Source organism: Electrona antarctica, assembly GCF_951216825.1.
Source record: "Electrona antarctica genome assembly, chromosome: 22".
NCBI lineage: Eukaryota > Metazoa > Chordata > Actinopteri > Myctophiformes > Myctophidae > Electrona > Electrona antarctica.
In genome coordinates this window covers 36,309,383-36,327,200 of record NC_136805.1, presented here as the reverse complement: position 1 = coordinate 36,327,200, position 17,818 = coordinate 36,309,383, and the positions used below count along the sequence as shown (strand labels likewise).

The 17,818-nt window shown below is 44.6% G+C and overlaps 1 protein-coding gene across 1 annotated transcript in view; it reads left to right on the top strand.

The window, feature by feature from the left end:
- chst15 (carbohydrate sulfotransferase 15) overlaps nt 1-17,818 on the top strand; it is a 65,237-nt gene that overhangs the window by 29,765 nt on the left and 17,654 nt on the right. The window contains exons 2-3 of the mRNA XM_079492995.1: nt 8,997-9,546; nt 12,152-12,491. Of these exons, the coding sequence (XP_079349121.1) occupies nt 9,172-9,546; nt 12,152-12,491 (715 nt within the window). The 5' untranslated portion in view covers nt 8,997-9,171. The remainder of the gene's footprint in view (nt 1-8,996; nt 9,547-12,151; nt 12,492-17,818) is intronic.

Below are 17,818 nucleotides of genomic sequence, written 5' to 3'. Positions count from 1 at the left end.
CACTTCTGTTTTTCACACCACTGTGCTCCGTCTGTCATACACAAACATTATCCACTATTTGTGACAGCGAGGCATACAGTATACGAGTTTACTGTTTACATTAAGTGAAAATGGTGAACAGATCACTACACTACAATAGTGATCTACAACCTTGAACCTTCAGAGGGACACTGCAAGGAGATTTGATGTTGAGGGGGAACAAAATAAGGTACAGACCCGAAAGTACAGACCCGTGGGGGAACCCTTTCAATGAAATTTATGGGGTTTAACCCATTTTGGGCTTGAACCCCTTTTGGTGTTTTAAGCACTATTTAAAACTTTAACTATTGAAAAGATCTACAAGATCTACAAGCTCATAGGTCTGCTATTTTTGAAAAATCGTGAAAATGTGGCGCAAACCTTGGAATATTCTTTCAGAGCGACCGATTTTAACTCACATCTTTGCTTCTGGGGGTGCCCCTGGAACAACATATTTTGAGATGGGGTTCGGTGGCCAATTACATATAATATAATTGACATGAAATATTGAGTGATATAGGCCCAGAAACATAGGTATTTCAGAAAAGGATTATTTCAGGATTTAGAAGACATTTTTTTTAATTTCGACGTCAGGCCTAAATGGGTTAAGTGGTTTGCAGAGTCCGTGTCAGAGGTCATGTTTGTAACGTACTGCAGTCGAGGTGAGAGCGTTCCAAGGCCCTGTGGAGATATAACTCACACTTGGCCGCGGTCCTCAGTGGGTTCAAGGCTGGGCTTCACCTGTTCCCCAGGGACCTGCGTCCAACTTCCTGCAGATTAGATTCTGATCCCCTGGTCAGCGGTGGCTGTGATCCAGCGGAGAACATGATGGACGACCTCTCCCCGGGTAATATGAAGAATGAGTGTTCTCTGAGCCACAATGAATATTGATCCCTCGCCCGTCTTGCTTGTGTTACATGGATATGATTTACATTATTGGATTTGGTCTTGACAGAGTCCCCCGGTGAGGGTGGTGGGGGGTGGGTGAGGAGGGGGGCGTGGCAGAGAAAGAAGTGACATATTTGAAGTAGAGCTCGACTGCTTAAAATCAGTTTGGCTGATATAATGGGCCATTGTTTCATGTATTGATGACATCGGTATCAGGAATTATTGTAGCTGATCAAAATTATTTCAAGATTTTCCTTTGTAGTTTTAACAAAATATTGTCCAACCCAAAAATCTGACGTCGGTCATGCTCTCTAGACATAATTTGGAGGGTCATTGGGGGTCATCTCGTGCCAGGTTTGTTGTACTTTGGAGAGACAGCCCATTGACTGCAATAGGTCCTACCATTTCCGGATGCTATGCGCGTGCCATTTCAAGGATTCATTTCATGCCTCACTGGCTCCTTGCGGCCCTCCCTCTGGGATGTATTTACTCCTACCAATGACAATTATTCATTAAATCTATAGTTTATTTTAATTATGTGGCCTGATGTTGCTCCACATTGTGGAGGGACGTCTCGGCCCTTTAAACCATTTAGGCCTGACGTCGAAATTTAAAAATATCTTCTAAAACATGACAGTTTCCTGAAATACCTATGTTTCCGTATCAGTGGTGGTCAATATTTCATGTCAAGGACCCCAAAAAATATCTGTAATTGGCCGCCGACTCCCCATCTGAAAATATGTTGTTCCAGGGACCTCCCCAGAAGCAAAGATTTGAGTTAAAAACGTTCGCTCTGAAAGAATATATATTCAAAGATTTGCGCCGCGTTTTCACGATTTTTCAAAAATAGCAGACCTACAAGTTCATAGCGCGGCACTCGGTGCCGCGCTATGAGCTTGTAGATCTGCTATTTTTCAACAGCTAAAGCATAACATAATGCTAACACTAAAAGGGGTTCCCGCCCAAAATGGGTTAAGACGCTCGCCAGGCAATTTAAAAAAAGACGCACGTCAAAATCGGAGGAGGCAGCTGTGTGCCCGGCGGAATGCAACGTCGGTTTCTTGGCGAGGCTGCTTATCACCTTGCTCGCTCAGCCAGTCAGTGTTTTAGCATGTGTCTCATGGCTGTTCCACCCTCGCAGTGGCCTCAAGCTGATCTTTAATTACCACGAGTGGCCTTGCGGAAAAAACACATTTTCAGATTTCTTTTTTTATATCTCAGGCTGGCAGTGTGGGGTTCTATTTGCCTGGGGGTGGGGCGTGCCTCTGTTATACATATCGCCTCCTCTCTCGTCATTCATTTTTATGGCTGGTGGGGATATATGTCTTATCCCCTATTTTGGTCAGAATTAATTAAATTCCTGTCTCTAAAAGTTTCATTATTATGAATTCATATAAATTGATAATATATACTGTATTCTTGAAACAGCGAAAATAACGTTTTCAAGCAAGCATGCAGATCGGCTATTTACACCAAGTGTTGTACGACAACATCGACAAGGTATAGTACTATAGTACATTAAGCTTAAAGTTGTTAAGCTTAAGCTCCTCTGTTGTCTTTACAAATCGAACCCTGACGCCTGCAGGCACTGTTATGAGCTGTCATACCTTTGGCAAATAACGCACACTAGCACTTCCTGTTTGTGGTGGAACTAAACCAGTCCAGGATCCACTTCCCTTCACTGGAAAATGTCAATAGGTCAGGGGAGCGGGAGCATGAGCAGGGACTGCAGTGCAGATTGGAACAGTTTATAACGCTTCCGCCAGAGCATCGGACAGTCCGGTCCACTCATCACTCTTCTCATAGATAAAGCCATAACTGGAAACGGCCCGAGTCCGCAGAGATTCTGCTTACTGTCTGATCGGTGTCATTAGCCGCACACTCTATTCTTCCCGTTTGTTTTCAAGAGACCCTAAGTGGCCCTAAAGGTGGAATGGCTCAATTGTGCTACGTGGACATGCACTGTTTTTGAACAAAGGCGAGTTTGTTCCACTTGAGAGAGGGTAGCTGGCTGGGTTACAGCAGGCGTTCTGTGATGGTACAGAATAGAGTAGGTCAGGAGTCCTCATGGGCAGAGCTGCTCACGACGGCCGTGCACAGAACGTGCTACTCTATTTTCAATCTCTCCCAAGCCACTTGAACACATGTGTTTCAGTGCACTCCATATCGCTTCATACTCTTCTTCTTAGTTTCCTTTATGCTGCAAATGGGAAAAGGGACGTGAATGGCACAGAGGGCCGCTTGCCTAGCTGGTATTGTGTCATGTTTCCACTGTGGGTTTCACAAGCCTCCTGGAGTTCTAGGTTATTGCTCACATTAAATTCAAGTTAAAGTTTCAAATCCCAGTCCGTGTATTAAACAACTGTTCCCTATCAGCTTCAGGGAGCAATGATCAGTCACTGGGCCTCATTGATCATATTAAATTGCTTCATGATCAAACGCGTCTCATAATGAGTATCGTGCGCTGCTCTTGTAATGTCTGTGTGCAGCTTTGGAGAAAAGCCTTATAGCTATATGATTATACCCCACATCTTTTCATCAGTGTCTTTGAGGACATGCACATTTTTCGTTTTCCGTTCTTGGTAATATCAGGTTTGCTTAGAGCTTATCGACTCGGCCCGGTCTCCAAAACCTCCTATCACATTCCAGCACGTCTCTCTCTCGCGGTCTGGCGGCTGGCACACAACCTCTAATCGGGCCTGTTGCTCCTGCAGATAAGTGAAGTTTAAGTTGTCACACATTGAATAATAAAATATATAGCACTCGCCGGCATATAAAGGACCTCCTCTGGTGACGAAAGACATATATGCAAAGTGGTTTCTCAGCATCATTTTCAATTTAGATTCCCTCTGTAAATGGGTCAACATTGTGCCCAACAGAAATCAATTTTTAATGCACTCCCCCCCCCCCCCCCTCAAAGCTGTAGACAACAGAAACTCATGGAAAGGGTAAGAGAGGACTTTTAAACAGTTTCCTGTGATACTGTGCAATGTGTTTTCTGTCAACAAAGAGTGACGTTTTATGGTTCCTGAACCATAAAACGGTACATCTTGGACTGCTGAATAACTAAGAGAGGATGCCCTCGGTTTTCCATGGTCATGCAACCTACTGGAGAAAAGTACTGTACCGTGATAAGGTGCCATAACTCACATGTTGATTGTTCTCTAAACTCTACCGGTTTTCTCCGTATGAACCTAGATAATAATCCCACAGGATGGACGTGGTTATGATGGACTACTCTTTCCCTCCAATTGGATGGACGTACATACTGTACAACTTAACCGTTTTTCCGCCAGTCACATGGAAAACGAGAACCTACTCTTGCTTCCTTCTCCGCCAAACGCGAGAAAGCTGTGAACTAGCTTTTAATCCCTTTTTGATCCGTTTCGATCGTTAGCTGATATTGCTAACGCAACCAACACTCTGGGACACAAACACACAATGGCCGCGGCCATTTTGAAGATGCGCGCGCATCCACTTGCATTGTCTGTCTTCAGATGGCTGTATCTCGGAACTGACATTGAGGGGGTAGATTTGGCCCAGACAACCGTTTTCAACGGCCTGTAGCAGGCGCTGTGATACTCGCGGTCCACTTTTTCCACCACCGATGTCAACACACACAGAATTGTTTCATAGTAAGATGCGATTATGGATATTTGGTTATTCAAAGTAAGTGTTACGCGCGATAAAACCCTGGCAGTACGCTATCGATGGATGAATTAATGCTGGCGGCAATTAGGTTTTAACAGTACGCTCATGTGTGTTTATGTATGATGCAGTAACAGAATCTTGATTTATATTCCATCAGCACTGCCTGCCTTAGTGTGACACTTTTGACCCGAGTTTCACGAGCTCACCATGTGGTGATGGATCGACCTCATTTGCATAAAGTTGAGGTCTTGAGTCGTAATTATGTAAATTCATAGATGCCTATATTCCAGTTGGTGCGTCAACTCGCTTGGCTGTGCTGTATCCATGATGCACCATGCGGCCACATCTTCTGCTCTCCATAGAAAGTGAATGTGTTCCGTCGACTTGACATCCGTCAACGGACCCACTATACCTTCCAGTGTGAAGAATGGTTTAGAAGACAATGAGAAGCATTTCGCCATTTTTTTGTTGTCCAGAAGGACATTCTCCACGTGACAAAGCAACTGCAGTATATGAGGATATACTTTTCTTCTGGCTATGATAGAACTGCACTGTAAAGACGCATTTATCTTGGTCTTCACAGTCAGTGTCGGGTTTTTTATTTTCACAGCACTGCCAGTGTGGGAGAGAGCTGGAATACACTCCCGCTTTTTCATGCTTTGCTTTGGCAGACGGCTAAATGGCAAAGATAGAGAAAAGATTACAGCAATGGAAGTCACCGCAGATTTCTTTGCACAAACAGCAACAAGACTGTAATGGCAACGACAGAAACAAACAAAGAAAATTGTTAAGTGGAGAAAAAAGGCACGCTCGAGTGATAATTATCTCCAAATGATTGGGTTTGGATCCAAGCCCATCTCTTCCTGAAGCAAGATGGACAGCTAACAGCTGCAGAGCGAAGGGCAGACTTGACACAACGCTGCCTGATTGCCTTATTCCCCAATCAGCCGCTGTGAATGACTACACGGAGAGGACTCTCTAATGAATTATTAAGGCCATGGCAATCCTTTTGCGACACACGGGGAGGGAGGCCTCACAGCGAAGCATGCCTGCCCACTCCGTTGATGTTAGGTTGTGCCTTTCATTATGGGAGCGTCTGTGAGGTTGTGGTTTCTGATGAGCATGACTTCCAGTTGTGAACGGACTCCCCTGGGTGAGTGGTAATTGTGTGTCGGGGTGATGTGTTAATCCATGTCCAAGATGCATCGGGAACAATCTCCAGTAATGGTGCGTGCAATGGTGTAGGGGGGAGGGTTTGGTGTCGTTTCCCTGACGTTTCCTCCAGGCCACATTTTGGTTGGAATTGAGTTATTTCATCATGGGCTGATGGATGAGGGATACATATAAATTGCTTTATGAATAGACCAAATCTGTCAAAGTGCCAGTCCCTCCTTGCTGCTGTTACTAGCTGGATCCCCTGAAGGCTGACATCTCTTGCTCCCTCTCCATATCGCACACTCTCTCTCCCCCTTTGTCGGTGTCTTGGTGCGCCTCTTGGGCTTCTTTGCGTCTGCCTCTCTCTCCCTCTCTCCCCAGCCTCGTCCCAGCACTGCCCACCTACCCACTTATCTCCCTTTTCCTCCTTATCTTCCTCTAAAAACAGCCTCAGGCTCACGTGTGCCATTGACATCATCCTTGATGAAGGACAGAGGCGGTCAATAAGCGTTGATGGAACGAGGACTGGGTGGGGATACTCACTCATCTCATCATGCCTACTATACTACCCCCAATGTGTAATCCTAAAAGTGCTGCCAACTCCTCGGAGAGTGTACAAATGTAAAATAAAAGGTAAACAAATGGACCCATACATTTGTTCACTCACAGATTCACAGATATAAATGAAAGGATTCACGGTGTATCTCTCTTGATTACATACCAACGTTTCCATGACATTTACCGCTGCCATTGCAAGCTGCGTCCATTAAACTTCAACAACAAGCAAAGCCTTTTTGCAGTTGTCATCTACATTCGAGTAACAAAAGATGTTAAATATTGGACACACCATGACACGTGCCGTCAAACCTAATGGAAAAAACCTGACTGTGTGAAGTATGAACGCTGTAAAAAAAAAAGTATATATATATATTTTTGTATCCATCTTAATGCGTTGCGTCGTTCTCGCCCTGCCGTTGTCATTCACAGGAGTTGATCGAAATCATAATAAATAAATTAAAAAAGCACGCTGAGATGAGGAATCATTGTAAGACAGAAATAGAAAACATAATCCTATCCGACTGCTGATTTCAATCCAGCATGACAGGTTCATGCGGCGAAGCCTTTATTCCGTCACTTGCCCCTATTTTTCTTTTTTTTCCATACCTTGTGAAGTTCCAGGCAGACAAACTTTATTCTTTTTTTTTTTGGTGGAGGGGGTTTGAAAATCGGTCTCCCCGAGTGGGGCTCATTATCTCGGTGACTGTCACCGGGAGAGAATGGGAAGCGTTGCTGTGGAAGCCAATGAGGGCCCAGCAGGAGGTAAATGACATTACATGGGCAGGCAGGCGCTCTCCAGCCATCATGTTATCAGGAAGGGAGGGGGGGTGCATGCGCGGCCGCCTATCAGCAGTCATGAGAAGGAACAATGACTCAATCCCTTGCCTGCCGTCTTTATATATATCTCACCCCACAATCTCCGCCTCATTGCTGCGTACAGCGCACTAGCTTATATGTATGCATGCAGATCTGTTTACAGCCTTGTTCGCCTCGTCTCCAAGAAGGGTGCCCATGACCCCTCTGTATAAGTCGTGCTGGTGCTACCCGTCATTGTGTCGTTGTAATGCATTCACTGGCATGCTGCTGTCGGCCGAGATCCAGGTACAAAGACACCCCCCCCCCCCCCCCCCCCCAAGGATGAAGCAGACGTCTAACCGATGGTGGTCCGTTTATCTATAGGGGGACAGTTGATCCACGTGACTTCACGGCAAGGACTACTACCATTTTCTGATAATATAATCCCTCCCCGGTCTAGACCAGGTATCTCACATATCCCCGTCTCTCTCCCCCGGAGGTGTGGGGCGCTGCCGTTGTAGCCTGGTTTGTGTCAGGGCTTAGTGTGTGGATCACTTTCCCCCTTATCGCTCGCCCCACATTGTGAATGTTCTGCCACATGGGTGTGTGGTGGGGGCATGGTGTGTGTCCGTGTCCCGTAAACATGGATTAAAACAGCAAGAGTGAGAGTGAGAGTGAGAGAGAGAGATATGTCAAACGGACTGGGAATTTAGTTTAACCGTGCTTATCGCTCAACTTTGGAATTGCGGTGGGCAGTCTCTCTTTGGGCATTTGATTGGATATATTTACTGAACCATCACCTGCCAGGTTGACAGTGAAAATAACCACAGCTTTTAAATGTTATTATAGGCTGCTAAGTCAATCATTTAATGATAAAGTCGGACTATAAGCAGAAAAAAAAGAATGATCAAATTAATGAATTAATGTCTTTCTCAAATTGTCCTACTTCTACTTTGCGGCCTGTCCTGATCTATCAGTCGGTTCAAAAATACATAGTTGCTCACCTCACATTCTGGCCAACCTTGTATACACGTGTTTGATCGTTGCTACTGTGTCACTAATAGGTCACCGTTTAAATGATGTGTGATGCATAAAGGATATGTAGCTGGTGATGTTTAGGCTTATCTTAAGCTAAAATTATTCCATTGTATTATGATGATTGATTCAAATCCTGGAATATAAGGATTTTCCGAAAACTGACGCATGTGATTTCACTACGCAACACGGACACGACTCTGGGTAGAGAATTGTACGCCTAAGCTGAAATGCGGGGAAATCTAACCCATTTTGGGCGGGATCCCCTTTTGGTGTTAGCATTATGTTGTGCTTTAGCTATTGAAAAATAGCAGATCTACAAGCTCATAGCGCGCCACCGAGTGGCGCACTATGAACTTGTAGGTCTGCTATTTTTGAAAAATCGAAGAACGACTGACATAGAAACATAGCTTTTTCAGAAAACTGTCAGGATGTAGAAGACATTTTTAGAATCTGATCTCAGGTCAGAATGGGCTAATCGCCCCTCTCAGTGCTTTGCTACTGTTTGCATTTGCAACCGAGTTCCTGAACAGATTTGACTCATAAATGCAAGTCAGCACTAAAAGAGGATGTGACTAACATTCTGATCATACCCACCACTAAAAAATCCACTCTCATCGCATCAATTAAAACTCTGGGGACCTGGATGGCATCTCTAACTTTCTAAAGTTCAGTGTCTTCTTTTGAATGACTTCATAAAAATGTACTTTTATTGAAAGGTTTTTCCATAATTTAAATTTCCCTTCATGTTTTATTCCTCGCTGCACTGTCTGAAGGTGGTAGCAATGGCATTCTTTGAGAACCCGACGACGCTGAACTGCAACTGACTGACTCTTTCAGAGGGTTTTCTTTTAGTTTAGCTCTTTAACCAATCATTCTTCTCATTTTATCTCCAGGGAACCACCAGTGGATGAAGTGGGCGGCTCCGGGCCGCTCTGCCAACCAACACGCTCCTGTGTCACGGGTCGCCTGTCCGCATCACCTCCCATCGCCTGAGCTCCCCCGCCGCCCCGCCCCCCACCCCAACCCCAACCCCCCGGGGGGCCCCACCACCTGCTGACACGCCCCGCCATGACGCAGCAGATGGACTACAAATACAGCCTGCTGGGCTCCCCGGTACTGGAGGACTACCGCAAGAGGCCGCTGCTGCTGCAGGTGGACGACGTGACGCCCATGAGCCTGTTCGCCGTGCTGGAGCTGAAGCGGGAAGTGCTGCCACCGGCGGCAGCGGCGGCGAGGCATCACTATCATCGCTTGTGGAGCGCGCTGGGCTTCCTGTTCGGCCTGGCCGTCACGTTCCTCATCATGGCCTCGTACATCCTGACGGGCGACAAGAAGGGCCTCCTCCTCACCCCGTCGCCCTTCCACTTCCTGGACGGACCCACCAAGTTCAGCAGCCTCAGGCAGCTCCCGAACCTCAATGCGCTGATCAACAGCGAACCCCATGTGAGTTCAGTTGCAACACAAATCGGCAGTGGTGGAAAGTAACTATGTACATTTACTTAAAGAGGGAGTGCCACAATTTTTGTATTTTTCATGTGTCTATGAGGTGACAGTACAGTACATTAGACACCCTGGAGTCGTTTTTATGTGCAATGGTGTATTAACTTTGTATTTAGGGTTTCTTCCTGGAGGCTGAACCCTTGACAGTCAAACGGGCCAATGAAATAAACAGTAATATAGTGACATCACACTATCAGCCCCCCCTTTATCATACAACTACAGCTGTGGGTGCGGCTTCAGTTCAGGTGGATCACCACCCACCAGGCAAACTAAATTAACTAGTGGGCGTGCCCACATAAAAACAACATTTTAACAAATACTGTACACTTTTTTGAAAAAATGATACCTCCTTATATAACAATAAGACCTGATGATCATGTTTTAGGGTGGAAAAAAATCTCTCCATCTTTAAGTGGTGTACTTAAGGGGAATATCACTCATTTTCAACATTTTACCATGTCATTAATATACCTTACCTCATATATTAATGACATAGTAAAATGTTGAAAATGAGTGGAATGCCCCTTTAAGCACAGTTGTGAGGTATTTGTTACTTTACTTAGGTATTTCCCATTTCTTATACTTTCACTTCCACTCCACAGCATCTCACGGCCGAGCTCCACGCGAGCCCCGTGTACGCGCACTTAAAATAGGACTGGACCTATAAGTGCGTGTGTGCGTATACACGTAAACGTGCGATGAAAAGCCTGGTGTAGCTCGGCCGTCAGAGGCAAATACTAAATATTCTACTTTTACTCCAATACATGTATGTGAAAACTGTGGGGGTGGGGCTTTTGGAGTGTGCATGCTGGCAAATTGTTTCAGAAGGGACACAGTGGGGTAATGCACATCGGAGTGATTTCATAAAGGTTATCTTTAAAATGTAATTAGAATGCAAAATGTGGCTGGGCGTGATATCAACCCGGGTTTTAATTAACAGACTCAGACGTCTTCAGAGCAGAAATTGTCAGAGATGCCCGAGAGAGATCAGTATTCTCTAAATCAGTATTCTCGCCTACAGGTTGGCCGCACCATCTTTCATAGACTCCTCGCACACGTTGCCATTTCAAATTTCATTTGTGCGCCGATAAAAATGGCTCCAAAAACCTTGCGTTAACACTCCGGGTTACTCCAGATAATGGCATGTGTGCTTAGCACCCGATTTGGGCGGCCTCCAAATCCCTCAAGGGATGTCAAGCTCAAAGTCATCGCACTGTCATCATCCCACAGTTTGGCCTCGGTCTTCTTTGCACCGCCTGCTTCAATTCATTCTTAAACCTAATGATAATGTGCTTCTGCCATCTCTATTTGGCAACACACCTAATTTCTTATTGAGTGAGCTAATCGAACAAGGGAACATGGCTCGGGGGGGCGATCAATATCAAATATCCCCGCAGATTGCGCAGTGCTTGTCCTCAAATGCGCTCGGTCTAATCAGGCGACGAGAGAGTCGTTGCATAACATCGGACCTTGTGGCATTTCACATGATAGAGACAGGAGTTTTGAAATGTGGGGATGTTATGAATTGTGAAATGGGAGCTGCTGCCTACAGCCGCCAGGAAACAGGGCCACCTCTAGCCCATTGAGACCTGGAACGCATCCATGTCACGTTAGCGTTTAACCACATTAACCATTAACCCATTTTGGGGCGGGAACCCCTTTTGGTGTTTTAAACATTGTTATAATTTAGCTATTGAAAAATAGCAGATCTACAAGCTCATAGCGCGCCACCGAGTGGCGCGCTATGAACTTGTAGGTCTGCTATTTTTGAAAAATCGTTAAAATGTGCCTCAAATCTTTCCGAAAATTGTCATGATTTAGAAAACTTTTTTTTTTTTTAATTTCGACGTCAGGCCTGAATGGGCTAGACCTCATGGGTATGACTCAGACTCACACCTCCGGGCTGGTGGGAGCCAAGCTGCTGTAGGAAGAAAAACACCAGCGCCAACCAGATGTATATAGGGGAGAGTGACAGACGAGCTAAGAGCGGCGAAGGGAGAGAAATGAAGGTTGTGTGTGAGTCATTGTACGCGTCAGGTTCATTAGTCTGTTCATTCTTGATGCTCCAGAGACAATGTCCTCCTGCCCGCAGTAATCATAACACTGAACTCCCACACAGATGGTGTTAGAAAACACACACACACACACACACGTACACGCACACGCACACGCACACGCACACGACTAGACTATCAACCTCACTTGGTGGCTCAGTCAGTTAATGCACAGACTGTACATTATGCCTCTAGGGCCAGGGTTTGAATGAGCCTTGCCTCGCATTACTTTTTCCTCTCTCTCTCTCTCTCTGATCTTGGTCTCCCATCTATCTGTCCATCTAAATCTACACTAATATCTGAAATAAAGCCTAATATGCCAAAATCAGCCTCAGTGTTTGTCCGGTCAACTTGTGGAATCCTCTATATCTGAAGCTGGCATAAGCACTGATCAGATCAAGGTTGTTGTTTTTATGCTCTCTCCTTTATCTGGGAACGTGTGTCACTTGCCTTTAGGATCTTTCAACGAGCTGCTTTTGCTTTGTCTTCTACAGCTATTTTCTGTCATCCCCCGCAAATTCGTGCCCGGCGCGAAGAACCCATGCTGGTACGAGGAGTACACTGGGAATATCACCTCGGACCCTTACAGGACAAACCTCTACGCGCGATACTCGCTGCGATTCCGCACCGTATTCGAATACCTGAGGAACACTTTCCGGGAACACTTGTTTCACCGCGGCGGGAAATACTACCGCATGCGATGCCTGCCATATTTCTACGTCATCGGCCAGCCAAAGTGCGGCACGACGGACCTATACGACCGACTGAGGCTGCACCCGGACGTCAGGTTCACCACTGTCAAAGAGCCACACTGGTGGACCCGCAAGAGGTTTGGTGAGTTTGGAACACTCCTCCTTCCACTGTAGCTCTCTGCTCATGCTCCCATGGTAAATGTGTTCCGGGATAGTATATACACAATGGTAAATAAATGGTAAATGAGCTGCATTTATATAGCACCTTTATCCCATTTTGACCTGAGATCAGATTCTAAAAATCTTCTTCTACATCCTGACAGTTTTCTGAAAAAGCTATGTTTCTTCGATTTTTCAAAAATAGCAGACCTACAAGCTCGTAGCTTGTAGATCTGCTATTTTTCAATAGCTAAAGCATAACATAATGCTAACACCAAAAGGGGTTCCCGCCCAAAATGGGTTAATCAAGGCGTTTTACAATGATTGTGCATTACAGAATTCACCCATTCACACACACACGCATTCATACACCGTTGGCAGAGGAAACCATGCTCGTCAGGAGCAATTATGGGAGGGCTCCCCGATAACAAGTGGGGGGCTGTGGCCACCCACGGTGCCACCAGGGGGCCTATTGGAAAGTTGAAAACGGAAAAACTAAACAAAAACGCTAACAAAAGATTGTTATTATTTTATTTCAATTCAATTCATACGATTAATGTGCCAGTTTAACCACTTTAAACCTGGCGTTCCAATTTCGGGCATGTACATCCATCCATTCTTAACATCGGGGCTGCAGCCAGTGGCCAGTTTCCAATTTCGGGCATGTCATATGTATCATATATAAATCCATTTCTTAACATCGGGGCTGCAGCCAGTGGCTATTTGCAGGTCCTTGGCATGGAACAGTTTTAGCGACACCCCTGCGAGAAAGCCCACAAGACTGGGCATGAGCACGTACAAAATAAAATATGGTGCTATTTGTCATAATCTGCAAAGCTGTGTTAAGGCCAGGGCCCTATACAGTATATGTGATGAATAATTCAATATCAGAATCGCGCACGGCAGTTGAAAATAGTCAGCAAAGTCTGAGAAGTACGGTTTCAGCGACAATGCAGCTTGTGGCCAATTTGAAAGAGCCCTCGGAGCGTCAAGTGCAAGGTTGTTTGTCAACATCATTGACTTGAATACTTATGGTCTTCCTTTGTTAGCGTCCTTCCAACAGATGCTTATATCCACTATGTGTGAATGGTTGGCTAATTTACATTTCTATAGCACCGAGAGGCTGTGTGTGGATAGGGGTTGATTAATGACCTCACACTCCAGTCAAACTGCGATTTCTCTCAGCCAGCTACTAAAGAGCGACTTCAAATCATTGATTTTGCTCACGTCTCACGGCCACTTAGTAACAAAGGTTGGACGAAAAAGTAATTTCGGTTTTGACATCGGAAATGGGGATGAGCGGTTGCTACTTCGAGGTGAGATTGCGAATGTGATTCGAATGAGTTTGCAACAGAAGTAAGATTAGAATAAGCATGGAGTACTGTTGTAGTGCTCCACTGCAGTTAAAGGCGAATACTACTCATTTTCAACATTGAACAATTTCATTAATATACGTACCTTAGAGTTGTGTGGAAATAATAAAAAGTCCCCCCTTCTGTTTAGCCTATAGATCAGTGACATCATGAAGGTGTACTCTTTGGCCAGAGTACACAGACGTACCACAGCACCTAAAAGGCCCTTAAAACTAGGCTCCAGACTTCCCAAAACAAACTGGTCAGGCTCCTACTTGGCCTCAACCCCCGAACCCACCTCACCCCTGCCCACTTTGACAGGCTGGAATGGCTTAGGGTCGACGACAGATTACAGCATCTTGCAATGGGTCTGGTCCACAAGATTCGATACACCACCAAGATACCCATGTACCTGTCTAGATACTTCCTTAACCCATTGATGCCTGATGCAACGTATACGTTGTTCTACCCTTGATGCCGGCGCGCTCTCTGCGTCTCATCAGCTATTGCTATACATGTAGCAACATAACTATTTAAAAAATAATTAATCAGAATTTGAAGGTTTTTAGAAACCTTAGGTCAGGCCCTAGAAGGCGTTCCCAGATTCGGCCTCAGGCATCAATGGGTTAATGTTAACGAAGTCCACACCCATAACACCAGAGGAAGTGCAACGAACCATGTACAACCCAGATTCGGCACAAACAAGGGACTAAATTATTTTCGCTCCTATGCCACCAAAATGTGGAACGCTACCAACAGTCATTAAGACATGCGAATCCTTTGACTCCTTCAAAACCGCTCTCAAAGGGCACCTAAGGACTGCTGCAATTCGAAACTGGCCTCCGTAAAATCTGAATTCCCCCCACCGCCCACCCCCTTACTGCAGAGGTGGACTTACCGTTGGGCTAGGGTGGTCTGCAGCCCGGGGGCCCCCGAAAAATATAAAAAATAAATAATAATAATAATTATAAAATTGTAAAGTATTGAAATCCAATTCAAGTGAAATGTGTGTATAGTTATTGTATTTAGTTGTATTATGGTTAAACCATTGAGAGCTTCTGGATGCCTGCCTGCCTCTCTTTTTAGGGGCCTGGGTACCCCAAAATATAAACAAAATAGCCCAAATTTCTTTCGCAGGAAAGGAGGAATGGAAACACCGCAATGAGCAAGGTACTGTATATGTTTCTTTTCCCTTTTTACCTCCCTTATGATGAATTCCTGTTCTGTTCTTTGATTATATATAGAAGTGTCTATTTGTACGTCTCTAAATGTTTTGATGAATTGAACAAGGTGGACCCTCTTGTAAACAAGTGTAATGCTTAATTGGGTTGTCCACTCAGTTATTTAACTTCTTTTTCATGATGTCCTGGAGCGCCAAGGACGTGTTTTTCGTGTTATTTAACATGGTAAGAAAAAAATATATATATGGTGGCGGTCTGGGACTTTTGGCGCCCCCTGGTGGCTTTGTCTTTGTATTGAGTTTGTGCTTGAAATGTACTGTAATTCTGCAAACTGTTAATCAATATTTCAATCAATCAATCAAAAGACGTGATGTCACTGATCAAGTGACCCCAAGTTCTAGACCTCCAGTTCTAGGCTAAACAGAAGGAGGGGACTTTGTTTTTAAATGAATTAATATTATTAATATTAATGAAATAGTGCAATGTTGAAAATGAGTTGGTATATCCCCTTTAAACCAAAGGTTTTAAACTGCCACGGCCTGCTGCCTCGCACTGTGCAGGCGAAGAATCAACTTACAAATGCTAATTATGTTCTACCTAAGAGTTGTTTAGCTTCACTTTTACAGCTTTAATTGGGTGTTAACAAGGTTCAATGCTGTGGGTATTTCCCACTTTGAATGCTAATCGTCTTGGTTTTGTTTTTTTGTTTTTGTTTGTCATCATTAGCTGCCTTGTGTGCAAGCTAGGTCCCTATCTCGTAGATGCACAGAGTTGTGCAACATAGTGAGTGCGGCTCATTAAGCGTGTCTCTATTGCACATGTGCAGCTTACAGCACATATTTCACCATTGTTTGTGACACACTGTGTTGATGCTGTGGTGAACACCACTTGAAACGCATGTATGAATGAGGCCTCGCGTCTTTCCAGGCCTCATCATTCAGTGCACATTTCCTGTTTTCACTTTGCTGCCGCACAATGTTGAGTCTCAAAATGGTGTTGTTACACAACTGTTTGTGTCCTCCTCACGCACACAGAGGTCCTCACTTATGTCCTTGGCTATCCCTCGCTTTGCCAGGAGAAATGCTTTTCAATCACGTTCTTTTAAAACACCGAGTTGAGTGTTTCTAAGTTGAATCATGGCGTCAAGTCTCATGAAAATTCTGCAATCTAAATGGTAAATGATGCGTGTATATATATCCATGGCCTTTTACATAGATTGTGCATTACATTCACCCTTCCTTCGCACACATATTCATACACGGATAGCAAAGGAAATCATGCAAGGCACCAACCTGCTCATCGGGAGCAATTAGGGGTTAAGCGTCTTGCTCTATATAGTGTCAAGGTATTTTGCTAATGTCCTTGACCTTTTACTTTTTAGACCCAATAGATAATCATTCTCTTCATAATAGATCAATCAATCATTGAATCTGATCATCTTTTTTTATATATATATATTTCACTATAACAGACCCTCGACTCTGTCCTCTGCAACGAAAACATACTTAAAAAAGAACGTACTTAATAATGACTGTTATGCTCATTTTAGAGAGCAACAGAGTGATTACTCGACTTGATAGCAATTCGCTTTGCTTTACGAGGGGACTACTCCATAGTTAACTTAACACCTTTTTAATTTAAGAGAAATCGTTATTCTTGGCTTTCCTTTGGAATGTCTTCTACTTGAAGACCATTAACTGCTTCAAAGCCGCTTTATTGGCCTCCATCAAACTGCTGTCTGGTTTCAAAGTGGAGTTTATCAGAGGGACCTAGCCTGGTGCCAACACACTACCTCACACAGCTGGCTTTCATGCAGCCTCAACAGGCAGGAATTTGTCATCCAGCCTAATTCAGAGATAAACTCAGAAACTGGATGTTTTCGAGCTAGAAAAGTCAGGAACACACAGTGGGCCTTTGATGGTTTGGCCCCGCTCCCTCTCTCTCCAGCTCCCTCGCTGGGAACTGTGAATGTGTGGGGGTTCTCATGCGCTCCTCTCTTCGTGCCCGTCTGTGGTGTTGAAAGGAGTGTGGTCATCAGAGAAGGAGACCAGGTTGTAAGTGTAAAGTTGTCGGGAGTGACGCCTAATTGAAAAGTGTCACAGTTCTTGGGATCCATGTGGGTACGGTGTGGCTTCAACTACGATGTGGATCTCACCCATCTTTTTTTCCCTCACTGTATATGTTTCTTTTCCCTTTTTACCTCCATTATGATGAATTCCTGTTCTGTTCTTTGTCTATATAGAAGTGTCTATTTGTACGTCTCTAAATGTTTTTGATGAATTGAACATGGTGGACCCTATTGGAAACAAGTGTAATGCTTAATTGGGTCGTCCACTCACAGTTAACAGCCTTTGTATTGAGTTTGTGCTTGAAATGTACTGTAATTCTGCAAACTGTTAATAAATATTTCAATCAATCAATCAATCGGACTTCATGTGACAAGCCTGTGATGTCAGTCATCTATTACATCAGTTGTCTATGTCACGTGCTTATACATTAAACACATGACGTATGACTCCAAAGACAATGTTTAGGATTAGGTTTCAGCCTCATCGGAGCCCCAGTAGCATCGATTATGAAAAATATTAGTGGAGATATACTTGTGCGGCAGTTTGCAGGAAGAAATGTGGCACGGATCGGTCGGGTGGTTTGCGAGATTATCCCCAGACACACAGACCCTGTTATAGAAGTCCGCTATAGACTCTTGCAGAGCAACAGTACGACGTAAAAACCTAATGCAATAAATTAGCTCAGAGACACCATTTGACATGAAAGAA